Source organism: Cuculus canorus, chromosome 3 (genome assembly GCF_017976375.1).
Source record: "Cuculus canorus isolate bCucCan1 chromosome 3, bCucCan1.pri, whole genome shotgun sequence".
NCBI lineage: Eukaryota > Metazoa > Chordata > Aves > Cuculiformes > Cuculidae > Cuculus > Cuculus canorus.
Window position 1 is genome coordinate 41,054,330 of NC_071403.1, and position 15,781 is coordinate 41,070,110.

At 39.3% G+C, this 15,781-nt stretch overlaps 1 protein-coding gene across 1 annotated transcript in view; it reads left to right on the plus strand.

The window, feature by feature from the left end:
- Nucleotides 1–15,781, plus strand: part of LAMA2 (laminin subunit alpha 2) — a 347,214-nt gene that overhangs the window by 300,671 nt on the left and 30,762 nt on the right. The window contains exons 47-50 of the mRNA XM_054061626.1: nucleotides 4,045–4,204; nucleotides 8,661–8,785; nucleotides 11,031–11,193; nucleotides 13,832–13,976. Of these exons, the coding sequence (XP_053917601.1) occupies nucleotides 4,045–4,204; nucleotides 8,661–8,785; nucleotides 11,031–11,193; nucleotides 13,832–13,976 (593 nt within the window). The remainder of the gene's footprint in view (nucleotides 1–4,044; nucleotides 4,205–8,660; nucleotides 8,786–11,030; nucleotides 11,194–13,831; nucleotides 13,977–15,781) is intronic.

The window sequence follows — 15,781 nt, forward strand, 5'->3', positions numbered from 1 at the left end:
AATAAAAATTGTTGAAATCTTGACTCATTCATATTTTGCATACTAAAATAGCTTCATGACACAGTAATGCCAGGCTTTTGTTTTCAAGAAAGCTGCTTCAGCAGAATATGAAGCCAGGACATGGTATAAAAATTCACACATCCTACAAAAGCACATTGCCCATTAAGCTAGTTCTTCTCGATATATAGAGTGTGCGTGCCCTTAGTTTTGCACAAACTGCTGGATCAGCAATTTAGAACAATTACAGCTTCACAAATCTGAAGTACAGTGCAGTGTTTAGGATAATTACATTGCAGAGACATTAGTTGGATTTGTGGGATTAAGATGAAAAGCTCAGGACTGATTTTGCATTCCTAAGGCAGATTTCATCAGTCTCCTGAAACCCCACTGAAGATTCTTCAACTTTGAACACTTTAGTCCATTCGATAACTCTCTTCTGACTCCATTTGTAAGCTGTTGGACAGTCCATTCCCTCACCTCTCTTTCCTAAACTTCTGCTCAGTTCCAACCACAGACTTTTTCAGCAACCTGACCGAGCTGCCTGAATAGCTGGAGCAGAGCACCCACTTAGAATGGGGACATAAGATGAAACTCTGGCCTACTGAATTTTGCCATAGATTTCGGTGGTGACAGACACTGACACACAATCATAATGATATGGTAGGCGTAAAGGCTGATAGCAGTTCTTAATTGGGGATCCCAAAGAGGCCGTAAAGGAGTTATAGTGGCACAGAGGTTGTGAAACTCTCAAGGTTACTCAGCATACTGTGTGAAATTTAAATATGGAAAGCCTGACTGTTGAGTAATGATCAGAGGTATTCAGTTCAGTTAACTTCTGCACCAAAATTTCCAGTGTGTTAAAACTATATTGATAATTACAGTGATTAATTTTCATCACCTCTTTATTTAAAGCATGCTAATACTTTTCACTATCTCGTATATGCAAACGTTATCATAGAACTTTTTTTTTATGGAATTGAAGTAAAATTTGTTTCATAGTATCATTGTATAGTAGGAGTTGGAAGGGGCCTTAAAGATCATACAGTTCCAACCCCCCTGCCATGGGCAGGGACACATCCCACTAGATCAGGCTGCCCAAGGCTGCATCCAGCCTGCCCTTGAACACCTCCAGGGATGGGGCAGCCACAACCTCCCTGGGCAACCTGTGCTAGTGTCTCACCACTCTCGAGGTGAAGAAATTCTTCCTAATGTCCAGTCTAAATCTGCCACTCGCAAGTTTATACCCATTCCCCCTGGTCCTATCCCTACAACCTTTTATGAATAGCCCCTCTCCAGCTTTCCTTTAGCCCCTTCAGGTACTGGAAGGTCGCTATAAGATCTGCTCTGAGCTTTCTCTTCTCCAGGCTTAACAAGCCCAACTCTCTCAGCCTGTCCTTGTGTGGGAGGTGCTCCAGCCCTATGATCATCTTTGTAGCCCTCCTCTGAACCCATTCCAACAGCTCCATATCCTTCTTATGTTGAGGATTCCAGAACTGGACACAGCATTCTAGAATGGGTCTCACAAGAGAGGAATAGAAGGGCAGAATCTCTTCCCTCGCCCTGCTGGCCACGCTTCTTTTGATGCAGCCCAATGCAGGTTTGGTCTTCTGGGCTGCGAGCACACATTGCCGGCTCACATCAAGTTTCTCATCAACCATCACCCCCAAGTCCTTCTCTGCAGGGCTGCTCTCAAGCACATCATCCCCCATCGTGTACTGAAAATGGGGATTGCTCCAACGCAGGTGCAGGACCTTACAGTTGGCCTTGTTGAGCCTTGTTGAACCTCATGAGGTTCTCAGAGGCCCAATTCTCCAGTTTTCTCTTGTTTATTCCTATAGGAATTCCCGTAGAAATTCCCTATACTTTGATGGTACACGGATTTAACAAATGCCACTTACAGAGTTACTTACCTGCTTACAGAGGCAAATCTGATTGGCATAAAGAACTGTGATCAATCAAAATATCAATGAACAAAGGAAAACCTGGTATAACAGTATGTGACAAAATGATTTAAAGTAGTTTTGCGACATGGAGACAATGTCAGTTTTGGGACACAGTCAAATGGATGACAGAATACTTTTGGGACTCACTAGATCAGTGAAAGAATGTCACTTGACTTCAGCAGGCCTCGGTTAGGAGCAGGACCTGATTAGTTGTGATTTTAATCAAATGTGATTTAAGTATTGCCATTATTTTAATTGTTAATGACAGAGTAAGCAGCACTCTCCCTTTGAGGACAAAGGACATGAATGACAAAATCACTGTAGACACATCTAGCCCAGCTTGACAAGAATTTGGTTTTAAATTGCTGTGGCATAGCTAATCTATACTTTCCGCTAAAGATTTTCTGTGCTCTCAAGGGGTCAAGGAGCAGAGGTTTCTAAATAGTATTTTGCAATCTGGTGTTGATGACTTGCAAATTTACATAATGCCTCTCCTGAAGAGCAAAATCTGTATGCATAGCATTACATAAATTTTTCAGATGATCAGCCACAAAGTGCTGATACATGTTCTGCAATCCACCAGTTTTGCAAGAACTGACTATTACTAGAACAATATCTTCTAACCTGATGACTTGTCATGCACAGGATAGCAATGTCTTTTTGCTGTCAAGTTAGCCGAGTTCTTTCTTCAAACTCATTTGCCCTCCCTAAAGAAGAGAGAATTATTTATGGAGGAGAGTCTGTTGTTAGCATTTCAGTTTGTTTGAAGATGAAAGACATCAGTACTATTTGTGACATACTAGACACGGTGTCATTCTGCTCAGTGACTTCTGCATTATTGCATTTGGATGTTTTTAAACTGGAATCTTGATTTCAGCGCAATATAGATAGAAAGTGCCAATGACTTTCTTTCAGAGAGTATGAAACTTAAGCAGTCTGAAAAAACGTCTTTAGGTACTGTTAGTCTTTCAACAATCACTACACGGAGATCTTTTATCCGTTAAAGAGCTTCCTATAAGTAAACCTCCTGGAAAAAATAAAGTAAAAATTTGGAATTTCTGCTGCATAGAAAATTATCTACCTAGAATTCAGTTGACTTTGGAAGAAAATATCAAATATTGTCATTAAAAGAAAATTTTAAACAAAATACTTCAGAATAATGTAGATGACTTTAGCCAACTTCTTTCTATTATGAGAGGAAACAGTAAGTTATGTTGTGACTATAACTGCCTAGTTGTTTACTTCTGTTAGGTAAGTAGTAAGCTTTTCGTGTAAAGTTACTATCTATAGTGCTATAAGTGAAAGTAATATTAAGCAAATTATTGCGAAGGATTCAAAATTATTTAAATTTCCTGTGAAATACCTTTCTATATACCTCAAAGACTAGGAGGAATCATCTCTCTCCACCTTCTGTTCCTTCTATTACAAAACTGCTAGCAAACTCTTTCCATGACAGTTACTGCATTAAGATAATCTAAGGAACAGAAAGCAAACTGCTGCAGAAACTATTTTCAAATGGTAAATTCTCTTTTTGTTGTTGTTACCATCAATATTTGATTTGGTTCAGAGACACTGAGGTAACATCCTTAAACATAATGATGTTTGTGCCTGTTTGATAAGCAGAGAGCTCTGCTGCAGAAAATGTGAACTCTGTGCGTTACAGTGGACCAAACTGAAGTACTTTATCACACGATCATTCATTTCAGTTCAAATATAAACTAATAAACCTTACAAAATTCAGAAATTTTATTTGGAATCTTGCCTGCATCATTTGTTACTTCAAGAAACAACTACTTAGCACTAATGTTATTGCAATAATTTAAATAATGCAACTTCTTTATTTTGGTTAATGAAAATTCCATTTCATCTGTATAGCAAATTTTCTTTGAAAGGAACATTGGGGTGAGGAAAAAAGCCCTTGTTCTGTGATCATGTCTTTAATTGTTGCATGCATGAGAGTCTGTTAATTTGTATCAAAATGGAACATAATGAAATCAGTAATACATGCCTCTATTAAAAGATGCCATCTAAAATAGATTTTTCCAATGTTTGGTTTAACTACTGACTCGTTATGCTTAAATTTTTTTGTTAAAATCTCCAGGACTGGGAAAAATGGGTCAATATCAGTGCGAGCTCTGGATGGTCCTAAAGCCAGCATCGTGCCAGCCACATTCAGTGCTGTCTCTCCACCTGGGTATACCATTCTGGATGTAGATGCTAATGCCGTGCTGTTTGTTGGTGGTTTAACTGAAAAAATAAAGGTAATGTCTTGTCCAATGCTAGTATATTAACTGACTGTTATGTGAAGAATTTTATCTATTGCTTACAGTAGAAATAGTAGACTTTAATGTGCTGGCATCATTGTAGTAGGTGCTTTAGTAGCAAATAGTACACCTGCACTCTTGAAAGATGGTTAGGATTTGCCTAGACGTGTAGGCGCATGCTGCCCATGCTGTCATCTTCATTGAATCAGAACCTTGGTGGTTGGCTGAATTGATGTTCCTGTTTTCCACCTGCACTACCCCTCTTTTTAACTGTTACCTGCATCAGATCCTTGTTCTATTTTCTGCTCTTTTTGCCTGTTCATTTTTTGGTGACTGCTTCTACATTGCTTAACTTAATGGGAATGAATAGAAGATTTATGCCAAAAAGAACGGATGGAAATCTTTCAGCAAAAGAAATGTTCTCCCATAAGTAGTAATTATCATGTGTTTTCCAGAGGAATTCAATACAAAACAATTTAAATGAACTATTATTGCCTAATCAATATTTTGATGTTTTAAATGTTAATGCTACAAAAGAAATCATCATTTAACATTAAAAAAGCTGATATTAGACTTTCCTAAATTATAAACTTGACGAACTTTTTTTATATACTCAAGTTTGTATGAGTCCTCCAGTGTTGAAATAGCACAATTATTTTATGGCCCAACATTCTAGTTTTTAGAAAGTTCAACTTTCTAGAGTGGTCTGGTTTGGGAATATGTGGATGGACATATTTCTTTCTTATGGAGAATAATATAGATGCACATCTCCAGACAGACAAAAACAAAGTCAGAGGACACAAGGAATAGAAAATGTAGATTCCACTTGCTTGAAATAATTGTCTTGAAGTTCAGTTTCAGCTTCAAAGATATCTGTGTGTTTTGAAGCACAGCCAGATAACTTTTATTTCATTTTAGAACTTGATCAGGTTCTTAAGTCAGGGCTTCTGCATACATAAAAAAAAGCAAGACCTAGCAGAATTGCAGAATTGCCAGCTGACTTAACTGAGTTATATGTTATTGACAAGCATTCACAGGAACAGAAAAAAATTACATGAGATCTTGGGCTGTGAAATTGCAAGTCAGTCTGTATTAGTGGACTGGGACCTGCATGCTCTGCTTTATCAGAAATGGACCCACAAAAAATAATGGACATTTTCAAGTTTTGAAGATGGAGATGCAATGAATCTTGACATTTTCTTTTGAACTTCAAGAGTGTAAATAATTGCCATGCACATTTTTTCACATATTTGATTTCAGATGGGAAATAGACAAGAAAGTCAGTTGAAGAATTTATTGGAGAACTATGTATTGGATAAAGCAGACTTTGTCATAATTTTCTAGGTTGTGCTTGTAACCTTAAATGGAGGTTCTGGTTTGCTCTCTACCTTACAGCTTTCTATCTAGAGGCAACTAAAGGTGTTTGCTTTCTTCTGAAAGTCATAAACAAGAACTCTTGAAATATATTACTAAAATTAATAAATAATCTATTTGTAAAGGTGATACTGCAGAGATTAGTGACCCTTACAAAAACAGAATGGCCTCACTGGTTTTCTGTACTCTGTCCCTTTGATTTGCTTTTTCAAAAGAAATGGAAATAAACCAGGGAGAGGTGCTTCATCTCTCATGCCTAAGAATGCTTCTCAGCTTTCTTTCATTCTTGGAATTTTGCTGTGTAAGCTTTAGTTTCTGCTGTTGTCTTCACCATTTAATTTAATTTTCACCAAATTTAATTGATTCAGCATTATGTCCTATTTTTCACTCACCGTAATAATTCAGTGGAATAATCGCCCCACTGAGCTGAATTAGGACTGTTCAGGGGTTGCAGTGCTGTGTGGCTATAATGACCAAAGGCGCAAACACACAGGAGTCCATTTGAGGTGATAGGGTCGTGTTTGCCCGTGCCATTAAAATGCTTGTCAGATTCTGACTGCTGACTCAGGAAAACAGACTGGCTCAGGAAACAATCGTAACTGCCACAATTATCATTAAAATAATAATTTAATCGCTCTGTATTTGGAAAAGCATTGAGAGTTTGGTTTATGCCACATTTAAATTTTGTTAACTCAGTTGAGACCCTAGAAGATGTATGGTCCGGTGGCTTTTGGTCTGTTGTCCAAAGATGATGCCCCAGAGGAGTCATGAAACTTCAAACTCAGAGACCAGCCTAAATCCAAACCTTATTTGAATTTTATTTTAGACATCACTTTTGACTTATCAGAAGGCAAGTGGGGCAAGTACTGAAACATAATAATATCGCTTATATTCGTACAGCTTTAGAACATCACAACTCCCAGACCAGAGCTTTCATCTGAATCCTATTTAAAAAAAAATGCCTGTTTACATTAAGACCCAGGGAATCAAAAATAATACAGAAATGCAGCAGCAGTTGTTCTGTGTCACAGCATCAAGTAGTCTTGTGCCTAGTACTTATTTCCACAACAAAGCTGTTACATAAGATTAATAGAGGTGCATGTTGTACTTGGTATCATCTGTAGGTTTAAGTGTTATTATTTTATTTCATAAAGAACTCTTAGTATTATAGTCTGATAGTAGGAAAACTGAGGCAAATGTTTATAAAGAGATAATATGTACTATTTGAGTAGCCACGCCCCAAAGCTGGAGCCTACCGCTCCAATAAAATATATCACTATTCCTAACAAAGGTCAGTCTCACTTAAAATGCATTGTCAGAGAAAAAATTAGTTTTCATTTTAAAATATTTAATATTATATCTATTGCTTTATTTCATGTTTATTAGTAGTTTTTATTTGGAGTATTTATTTAATAATTGAATGCTAAAAGTATTTGAATAATGTTTAGTCAAGAAGAATTATGTAACAATGAAGCTTCACGAAGTGTGTATGTAGGAAAAAGTTAGAGATTTGGCAGAATCTCTAAAGGGAGAAGGTTTCCAGGATTTACCCTTGATGTTTCAGGGTAAACAAAAGGCCCAGAACACAGTAACATTTAAATCTGAACTCTTTTCTTAATGTTTTTATTTTTTTGTTTTATTTAGATACAGTGAGGCAGAGGTAGGTAATGGGCACAGTTCAGCACATAGGATCAAGTATGAGTTGCAGTGCTGAACTGGCATGGGAATAGTGGATACTGCAGAAGTCTGATGCCAGAACAGCCATTTTCAACCTCACTAAGAATTCTCCAGATATTTTCCAGACTTCTTCATTTTTTTTTCTTAGTCAGGAAAACAAACCTGATGTTTAGTTTTGTTGTTTTTTTCTCCAGGTAAGTAAAGACAAGGGCAGAGGTAGGAAGACAGTATATTTTAAGTTTGGTATGCCTAACATATTTGCAGTACAGGGCTTTAAACACTGTCAGGCTTGATCTGTTCAGACACGACAGTTTTGGGATTTTTTTTGTCATCACATGGTACAGTTGTCAGGCTCACAAAGTGGAGACTTTAATTAAGACTTTTCTAAAACCATGAAGCTCTTTGGACATTTACCAAGGTCAGTGACACTTCTTAAATCTTAGTCTCAGAAATCTGCTTTGTGCATGCATCTTTGCAATGTATTCAAAAAGAAGACTGGCTTTTAATTTTTAAAAACATCTTTCATCTGACTTGAGTAGAAGACTTTGATATTTAGATGTCATGAATTTCTCAAAAGTGACATTAAGTTCATGCTTGTTGCTAGTTAAAATCTTCCCAATTACTCTGGGAAATATCACTAGTACATTAAGTCTTTTGAGTCGTACTTTCCCTTGAATATTTTCAAGTTGCACTTCTCCATATTCTCTTGCAAGATCTTAATATTCATAATTGCTGTATGGAAAACAGCAGGTGCTTGTCTATCTCAAATAGCTAAGTATATTGATTTTTAATCAGCTCATATTGATTAATTGAAATTTAGATGAAACTAGGTATTTTTAGAAGGATAATTTTGAGCTGAGTACTCTGTGTACTGTCAAATATTAGTACCTTCATCACAGTACCATGTTATGATCTAATGTGCTCTACCCTGTGTGTGTGACCCTAGCTTAATGAGTGTTGATGTGATATGAATTTTAATTGCTTTGCCATCTGCACTTTTTCTGCATCCAAAATTCATCAAGCCCATAGGGCTGTGGAATTTCAGAAATATCAAAGGTGACTGTAAAGGATGTACTGTCAGGTAGGTAAAGCACTGGTAAAGCTAGGAAAGTGAATGGCGACATGGAAGTCAATGAAGCTCTTTGTTCTACAGGAATAATTCTGCTTAAGCCTTCCCAGCATCTCAAATGCAGGTGAGTTTTTCCTTCCTGACTGATACGAAGTTTAGCTCACTTTTTTGTTGATTGCTTGCTATAGGAGGGATTCTCAGATATTACTCTTGATACTTGAAATAATAAGAAGCATCTTCTGGTATTTGTGATTCCCATAGGAGTTATGCTTTCTGTCACAGCAGTTCACTTCCAATTGAATTCTAATGAGATTTGTGGTTTTTTTCTTGTAGAAGTCAGATGCTGTGAGAGTCACCACCTTCACTGGCTGCATGGGTGAAACCTTTCTAGACAGCAAGCCCATAGGACTGTGGAATTTCAGGGATATTGAAGGTGACTGTAAAGGATGTGCTGTCAGGTAGGTAAAGCACTGACTGTTTCTTATGCTCCTTTAGGAACCTCTTTGCAGTGACACTGCATCCTATGGCGAGCAGCAGGAATTTCCACAGCCGCCAGCAAGTTCCAGTACACAGCTGTGGTCTGTGTGCAACACTGGGAGTTGCAGGAAATACCAAGTTAGGTTGCAATTACACGAAGCACCTAGTCTGGGCCATAAATGGTTGGTGTCTTAACAGAATTAAGGTGGTGTAATACTGCTGTGATGGACAGACTTCTGCTAACCAGTAACCAGGATTAGCTAAAACACAGAAGACGATGTGATCCACAGTGGGACTTTCTGGCTCATGGACAGCTGTGGTGTGGGTGTCTGCAGCTCTCATACAGCATGGGACAGAGTCACGTGCCTCAAGGTGGCTTTCACAGCCACAAGTGTAGTGAGCAAAGACCCTACAAGAGGAAGGTATTTCCATTCTCAAAACAGAATCGGAAATTCTGTCCCTGTCAGTGACCTGTTTTTTTCGGGACAGGGTAGATGGCCATCCAGACATGACCAGGATGAGCCATACACAGGCTCAGAACTCTCTTCAGGAATTTAGAAACAACATAAGTTGTTGTCAAAAGAACATTCCTTTCTGGAAGTGTCCTTGTCCTTAGAGAGCTATGACCCATCTTCATTCGTCTTTTGCATGAAACAAATTGCAAACACAGTTGCCACAGCTCAACTTCAGAAGCTGAGGGTCCTTATACGGAGGCACCACCTGATCCTACAGCACAGTCCTGGGAAATTATCATGTAAAGAACACAGACTCTAGGTCTTTCATAACATTGTTTATGGTTTATGACTTCCACAATGACCCATTGCATGAAAGCAGCAGTGTCCTCTTAGATGCTCCTGGTTTTTTTAGGGAACAGGGCAATGTTAGTATATGGTATAATGCAGCTCATACTGTGTTAGGTAAAATAATTGTAGACCCAGTCAAGGCAGTTAAGGGTAGGCTAGTTTTCAAATTAGGCTGCTAGCTTGACAGCCTGCTAAAGCTTAGCCCTTTGAAAATTATGGAAATTTCAGTTGTGAACAGAGCAGTTTTACCAAAGGATTTTCTTGACTACAAATGTAGGCCCTTGACACCTAGGTGGAAATTTAAGGAGCATAATGATATATGCATTTTAGTTCCAAGCAAGTCTCAATAGAAATGCCTAAACATTTATGTGCATCTCTCCCTAAATTTAAATTTCTCATTCATTAGTGATAGATAAGAAAGAATACTAGATTTGAGATTTGCAGAAAACTGTATTAGAAATTCCTTTTGCCTTACCCCATTGTTCCAGTACCAGGAAGATTCCTGTTCTCCTGCAAAAAGTGTAACCATTAAATGTAGCTGTTGAAAGTGAGAGGACTACATTCAAGATCCTTGTATGCATGCCAAGATATATAGGAAGCATGGTCCTGGCCAATATTTCACACATAGGTCCCTTGTTCATATTCTGTTGTGTTTGTGATTAAACCAAAAAATTGCTTTCTTGCAGCTATCTGATCTGTGTGACAGAAATGGGGAAGAGTCTATCATAAAAATCATATCAAACTCAAGGCCTGATCTTTTCTGTTCTGTTTTGGTATTTTCTGTAATACCAAAAACCGTGAAGGGACTGATGATTGTGCTCTTGTGGTGTTGGTAATTTGTGGATCACAGTGTCCAGGGGTCTCAGTGTGAGACCATCCAGAAGTTATAAAATCACTAGCAATAACAAATCCAAGTTAATTAGAGATGAATGAGTACATAATGCTATTTTATACTGAGGTTTGCAAAATTAGTCATTACAGACCGTGACATACATGTGACACATTCCTCTTCCATCTTCCTCCAAGATGTGCTTTTGCATTTGACAGCCGGTGAGGTGACATTGCAGCTTCACTTGTCATAGAATCCTAGAATCGTGGAATGGTTTGAGTTGGAAGGGACCTTAAAGATCATGTAATTCCAACCCCCCTGCAATGGGCAGAGACACTTCCCACTAGATCAGGTTGCCCAAGGTCCCATCCAACCTGGCCTTGAACACTTCCAGGGATGGGGCAGCCACAACTTCCCTGGGCAACCTGTGCCAGTGCCTCAATGACCCTCATTGTGAAAAAATATGAGTTTGATATGAAATCAAACCAAGTTCAGGAAGACTCCTAAGAGGTGTCCCCTCACCTCCCTGGGCCCCACTTCTTTTTGTTCAACTTCACACAGTGAAGGAAACTGATTGGAATTGCCTCTTTTCAGCCCACAGGTGGCAGACAGTGAAGGGACAGTCCAGTTTGATGGCGACAGCTATGCCATGGTGAGCCGCCCAGTCCGCTGGAACCCCAATATTTCCACAGTCATGTTCAAATTCAGGACCTTTTCATCGAATGCCCTCTTGATGTATCTTGCTACTGATGACTTGGTGAGAAAAAACAAATAACCTCCACACTGCTTACGGGTTTCATGCCATCATTACAGGGACTTAATTCATAGCATTATGAAAACAAATAGTAATTTAATATAGCACTGTCCTGGTATGATGTTGCATAGTATCGTGCTTCACTGCTGTCCAAGTGAAGACAATGTTATGATGCGGATGTTGACTACCTAGTATTTACTAACTAAGGGGCGTTACGTTAGTCTAAGGAAATTACAGCTTGTATCATAGTGTCATAGTATAGTTAGGGTTGAAAGGGACCTTAAAAATCATCTAGTTCCAACCTCCCTGCCATGGGCAGGGACATCCCATTAGATCAGGCTGCCCAAGGCCCCATCCAACCTGGCCTCAAACATCTCCAGGGATGGGGCGGCCACAACCTCCCTGGGCAACCTGTGCCAGTGTCTCACCACTCTCATGGTGAAGAAATTCTTCCTAATGTCCAGTGTAAATCTGCCCCTTTCCGGTTTATACCCATTCCCCTGGGACCTATCCCCACAAGCCTTTACAAATAGCCCCTCTCCAGCTTTCCTCTAGGCCCCCTTCATGTACTGGAAGGTCGCTATAAGACCTCGGAGCCTTCTCCAGGCTGACCAGGCCCAACTCTCTCAGCCTGTCCTCGTAGGGAAGGTGCTTCAGCCCTCTGATCATCTTTGTAGCCCTCCTCTGGACCCATTCTAACAGCTCCATATCCTTCTTACATTGAGGATTCCAGAACTGGACACAATACTCCAGACAGGGTCTCACAAGAGAGGAATAGAGGGGCAGAATCACCTTCCTCACCCTGCTGGACATGGTTGTTTTGATGCAGCCCAGGATATGGTTGGCCTTCTGGGCTGCGAGCGCACATTGCCAGCTCATGTTGAGCTTCTCATCGACCAGCACCCCCAAGTCCTTCTCCTCAGGGCTGCTCTCAAGCATATCATCCCCCATCGTGTATTGAAAATGGGGATTGTCCTGACCCAGGTGCAGGACCTTATACTTGGCCTTGTTGAACCTCATGAGGTTCTCAGAGGCCCACTTCTCCAATAATTTATGAACTTATTAATTAATTTTCATTTATCTCAAAAGTTTACCTGTACGAACATTGCCAGTTGTGGTTGTGCCTTCATAGTGTCAAGTATCATAGTGTGAGGGCAGGAAGAATATGGGAAGAGACAAGTATTAGATGGAAGTCCTACAAAGAAAAAGCTTGTATTTAATGTGAGTGGTGTTAAAGGAAAACTGAATGGTGCAATAAATAGGATGTGATGATGATGACATTTTTACAGGGTCAAAAAATGTTGCCTTTTACAGCTGAAATAGAGAATATAAACATTAGTTACAAAGCTGTTTGACGTTTTTATTCACACACTCTATCAATATGTGTGTGGATAACAAGAAGTAATTTATAAAGATATCTGACCAGGTCATCCACGTGAATTGGGAATAACTCAGCTTCAGCATCTCTGATTCAGACTGATTTGCATCTCCACTGGGAACAGAATCCTTTCCTTAGCCTTTCATATGGGCCAGAAATTATGTACAGCAGTTCTCACTGACATCTCGAAGAATTACTGACCACTCATTATTTTACAAAACCAGTGTTTGTGTAAATCAGTCTTATTTCAGATTCCTGTATTTTGGGAAAAATTATCAAAATTACTGGAATTATCAAGGAGGAGGGTGCTCTTTCTGACTGATTATACTAAAAGATAACATTTTATTATGATAATGAAGTACTTACACAATTTTTCTAATTAGTTTTCATAACTAAATATCGAAAGTATAATTAATGTAATTATTTTAGATTATTTTGTATAATTACTTTGTATAATTATTAATTTATGAAGTTTTCTAGAAAAAAAGATATTTACTCGAACTTCTGAAAAACACTGGGAGCCAGAAAGCAACTGATCCATGATACAGTTTGTCTCAAGATATTGTCCCACTGCATAAAATCTTGAAGGATGTTCTTTCTAGTGATGCATGGATAGACAAGCATAAGTATCTAGAGTTGGTTAAATTTTACTCTTTTCTAGTTAACATAAATTTATGTTTATATTCATAACACTGTTATCAGTTTTGCGTAAGTATTCAGCACATCATAATGTATTTTCCTCTATCCTCAGTTACTGTTTAAATATTGGTGTCAATGGTTGATAAGAATAACAGTTCAGCGCTGTGTTGCGCCCTCAGTACAGAATAGTCTCTAGAAACCCTGGTAAACAAGCCTGGTTTACCATCTTTACTGCTCTTTTTTCCTACCTTGCAAGTTTAAATCTAGCTGAGGTATTTAATAAATGTACTAACTGTAGTACAGACATATAATCAAAGCTGACTGTTAAGTTTCATAGTTATAATGTGCATTTCATCTTCAATCTAGAAAAATAAAAGTAAGTAAGACATCCCATTAAAACTCGAGCTAAGTTGTTAGCAATATGCCAACCAAGTTAGCAATCCAAAGGAGAAAAAAAAAAGAGGAAAAAAATAGCTTGTTGGCAGCAGTCTCTTGTACATTACAGTCTGGGGCAGTAAATTCCTAAGTAGATTTTTTACTAAGTGTTTATTTACTGTCATATGTCTTTACCAAAATGCACAAGAATCATAATTTCTATATCTATCTAATCCTTTTCATTAACAGAAGGATTTCATGAGTGTAGAACTCAGTGGTGGGCGCATAAAAGTGAGCTACGATCTAGGTTCAGGTACAGCTTCTGTTACCAGCAACCAAAATCATAATGATGGCAAATGGAAATCTTTCACCCTGTCAAGAATTCAAAAGCAAGGTGAGTTTGTATTGTGTCAATACCATGAATTTCCCACTTACCTGTGCAGTACAGCTAACTGTCTAATCGTGGGGAAGATGTGCAACACTGCCAGAATTGTAAAGTTCTAGTGACTTAGCAACTTCTTTTGCTTAGATTACAGGTGTGATGATTTGCATGTGAATGATTGCACTGTCAAGCGGGCTTTTTATGAACAGGTACCTTTATTTTCAGGCGTAATTCTGCATTACGGTTGTGTAAACTACATTCTAAAATGCTTCTGTGTGGGGAAAAAAGCATTTTCATCTGTTCCCTGGTGTTGTTCAAAATCATAAAACAAACCTGTGTGATTTTTGTTAGGACAGCAATAGTTTTCATACCATACAGTTCTCTCATGCTCAGCATATCCCAAAGTGCTTAAAAAAGCAATGACTTCAGTACCACTAGTACAGTATCTAAGTAGACAAACACAACAACTATTTTATATTCCCTATCAATATACAGTGTCATGCTCTGAGTCTGCATGGAAACAACTGGGAACATCTTCAAAAGTGCTACTAATTCTTTAACCTGTTACTGGTTCAAAATGTGAGGCGATAGCACTTGTTAACAATTTGATAAGAAAAGGTTATTAGGAGTGGTCAGCATGGATTCAGCAAGTGGAAATCATGCTTGACTAATCTGATAACTTTCTATGATGGCATAACTGGCTGGGTAGATGAGGAGAGACCAAGGATTTTGACACTGTCTCCCACAATATCCTCATAGGTAAGCTTAGGAATTGTGGATTAGGTGACTGAGCAGTGGGGTGGATTGAGAGCTAGGTGGATGGCAGAGCTCGGAGGGTTGTGATCAGCAGCATAAATTCTAGTTGGAAGCCTGCAGCCAGTAATGTTCCCCAGGGGTCAGTACTGAGCCCAATCTTATTCAATATATTCACGGGTGACCTGGATGAGGGGACAGAGTGTATTCTCGTTAAGCTTGCTGATGATAGAAAACTGGGAGCAGTAGCTGGTACAGTTGAAGGCTGTGCTGCTGTTCAACGAGACCTAGACAGGCTAGAGAACTGGGTGGAGAGGAGCCTAGTGAAGTTCAACAAAGGCAAGTGTAGAGTCCTGCACCTCTGGAGGAATAACCTCCTGCAGGAGTACAGGTTAGGATTTAACCTGCTGGAAAGCAGCTCTGCAGAGAAGGACGTGGGAGTCCTGATGGGCAACAAGCCATGAACCAGCAGTGTGCCCTGATAGCCAAGAAGGCTAATGGTATCTAGGGTGCATTAGGAAGAGTGTGGCTAGCAGGTCGAGGGAGGTTATCCTCCCCATATATTCTGCCCCACAGGCTGCATCTGGAGTACTACATCCACTTCTGGGTTTCCCAGCTCAAGAGAGTCAAAGAACTACTGGAGAAAGTCCAGTGGAGGACCACAAAGATGATCAGGGGACTGGAGCGTCTCTCTTCTGAGGAAAGGCTGAGAGACCTGGATCTGTTTACGTTAGTGAAGACTGATGGGGGATCTTATCACTGCTTATAGATATCAAAAGGGTAGTTGTCAAGAGGATGGGGCCAGACTCTTTTCAGTGGTACCCAGCAACAGGGTGAGGGTCAATGGGCATGAGCTGGAGCACAGGAAGTTCCACATGAACATGAGGAAAAACTCTTTACTGTGAGGGTGATAAAGCACTGGAACAGGCTGCCCAGGGAGGTTGTGGAATCTCATTCTCTGGAGATATTCAAAACCCACCTGAACACGTTCCTGCAGTCTGCTGTAGGTCAACTTGCTTTAGCAGCAGGGTTTGGACTACATGATCTCCAGAGAGATCCCTTCC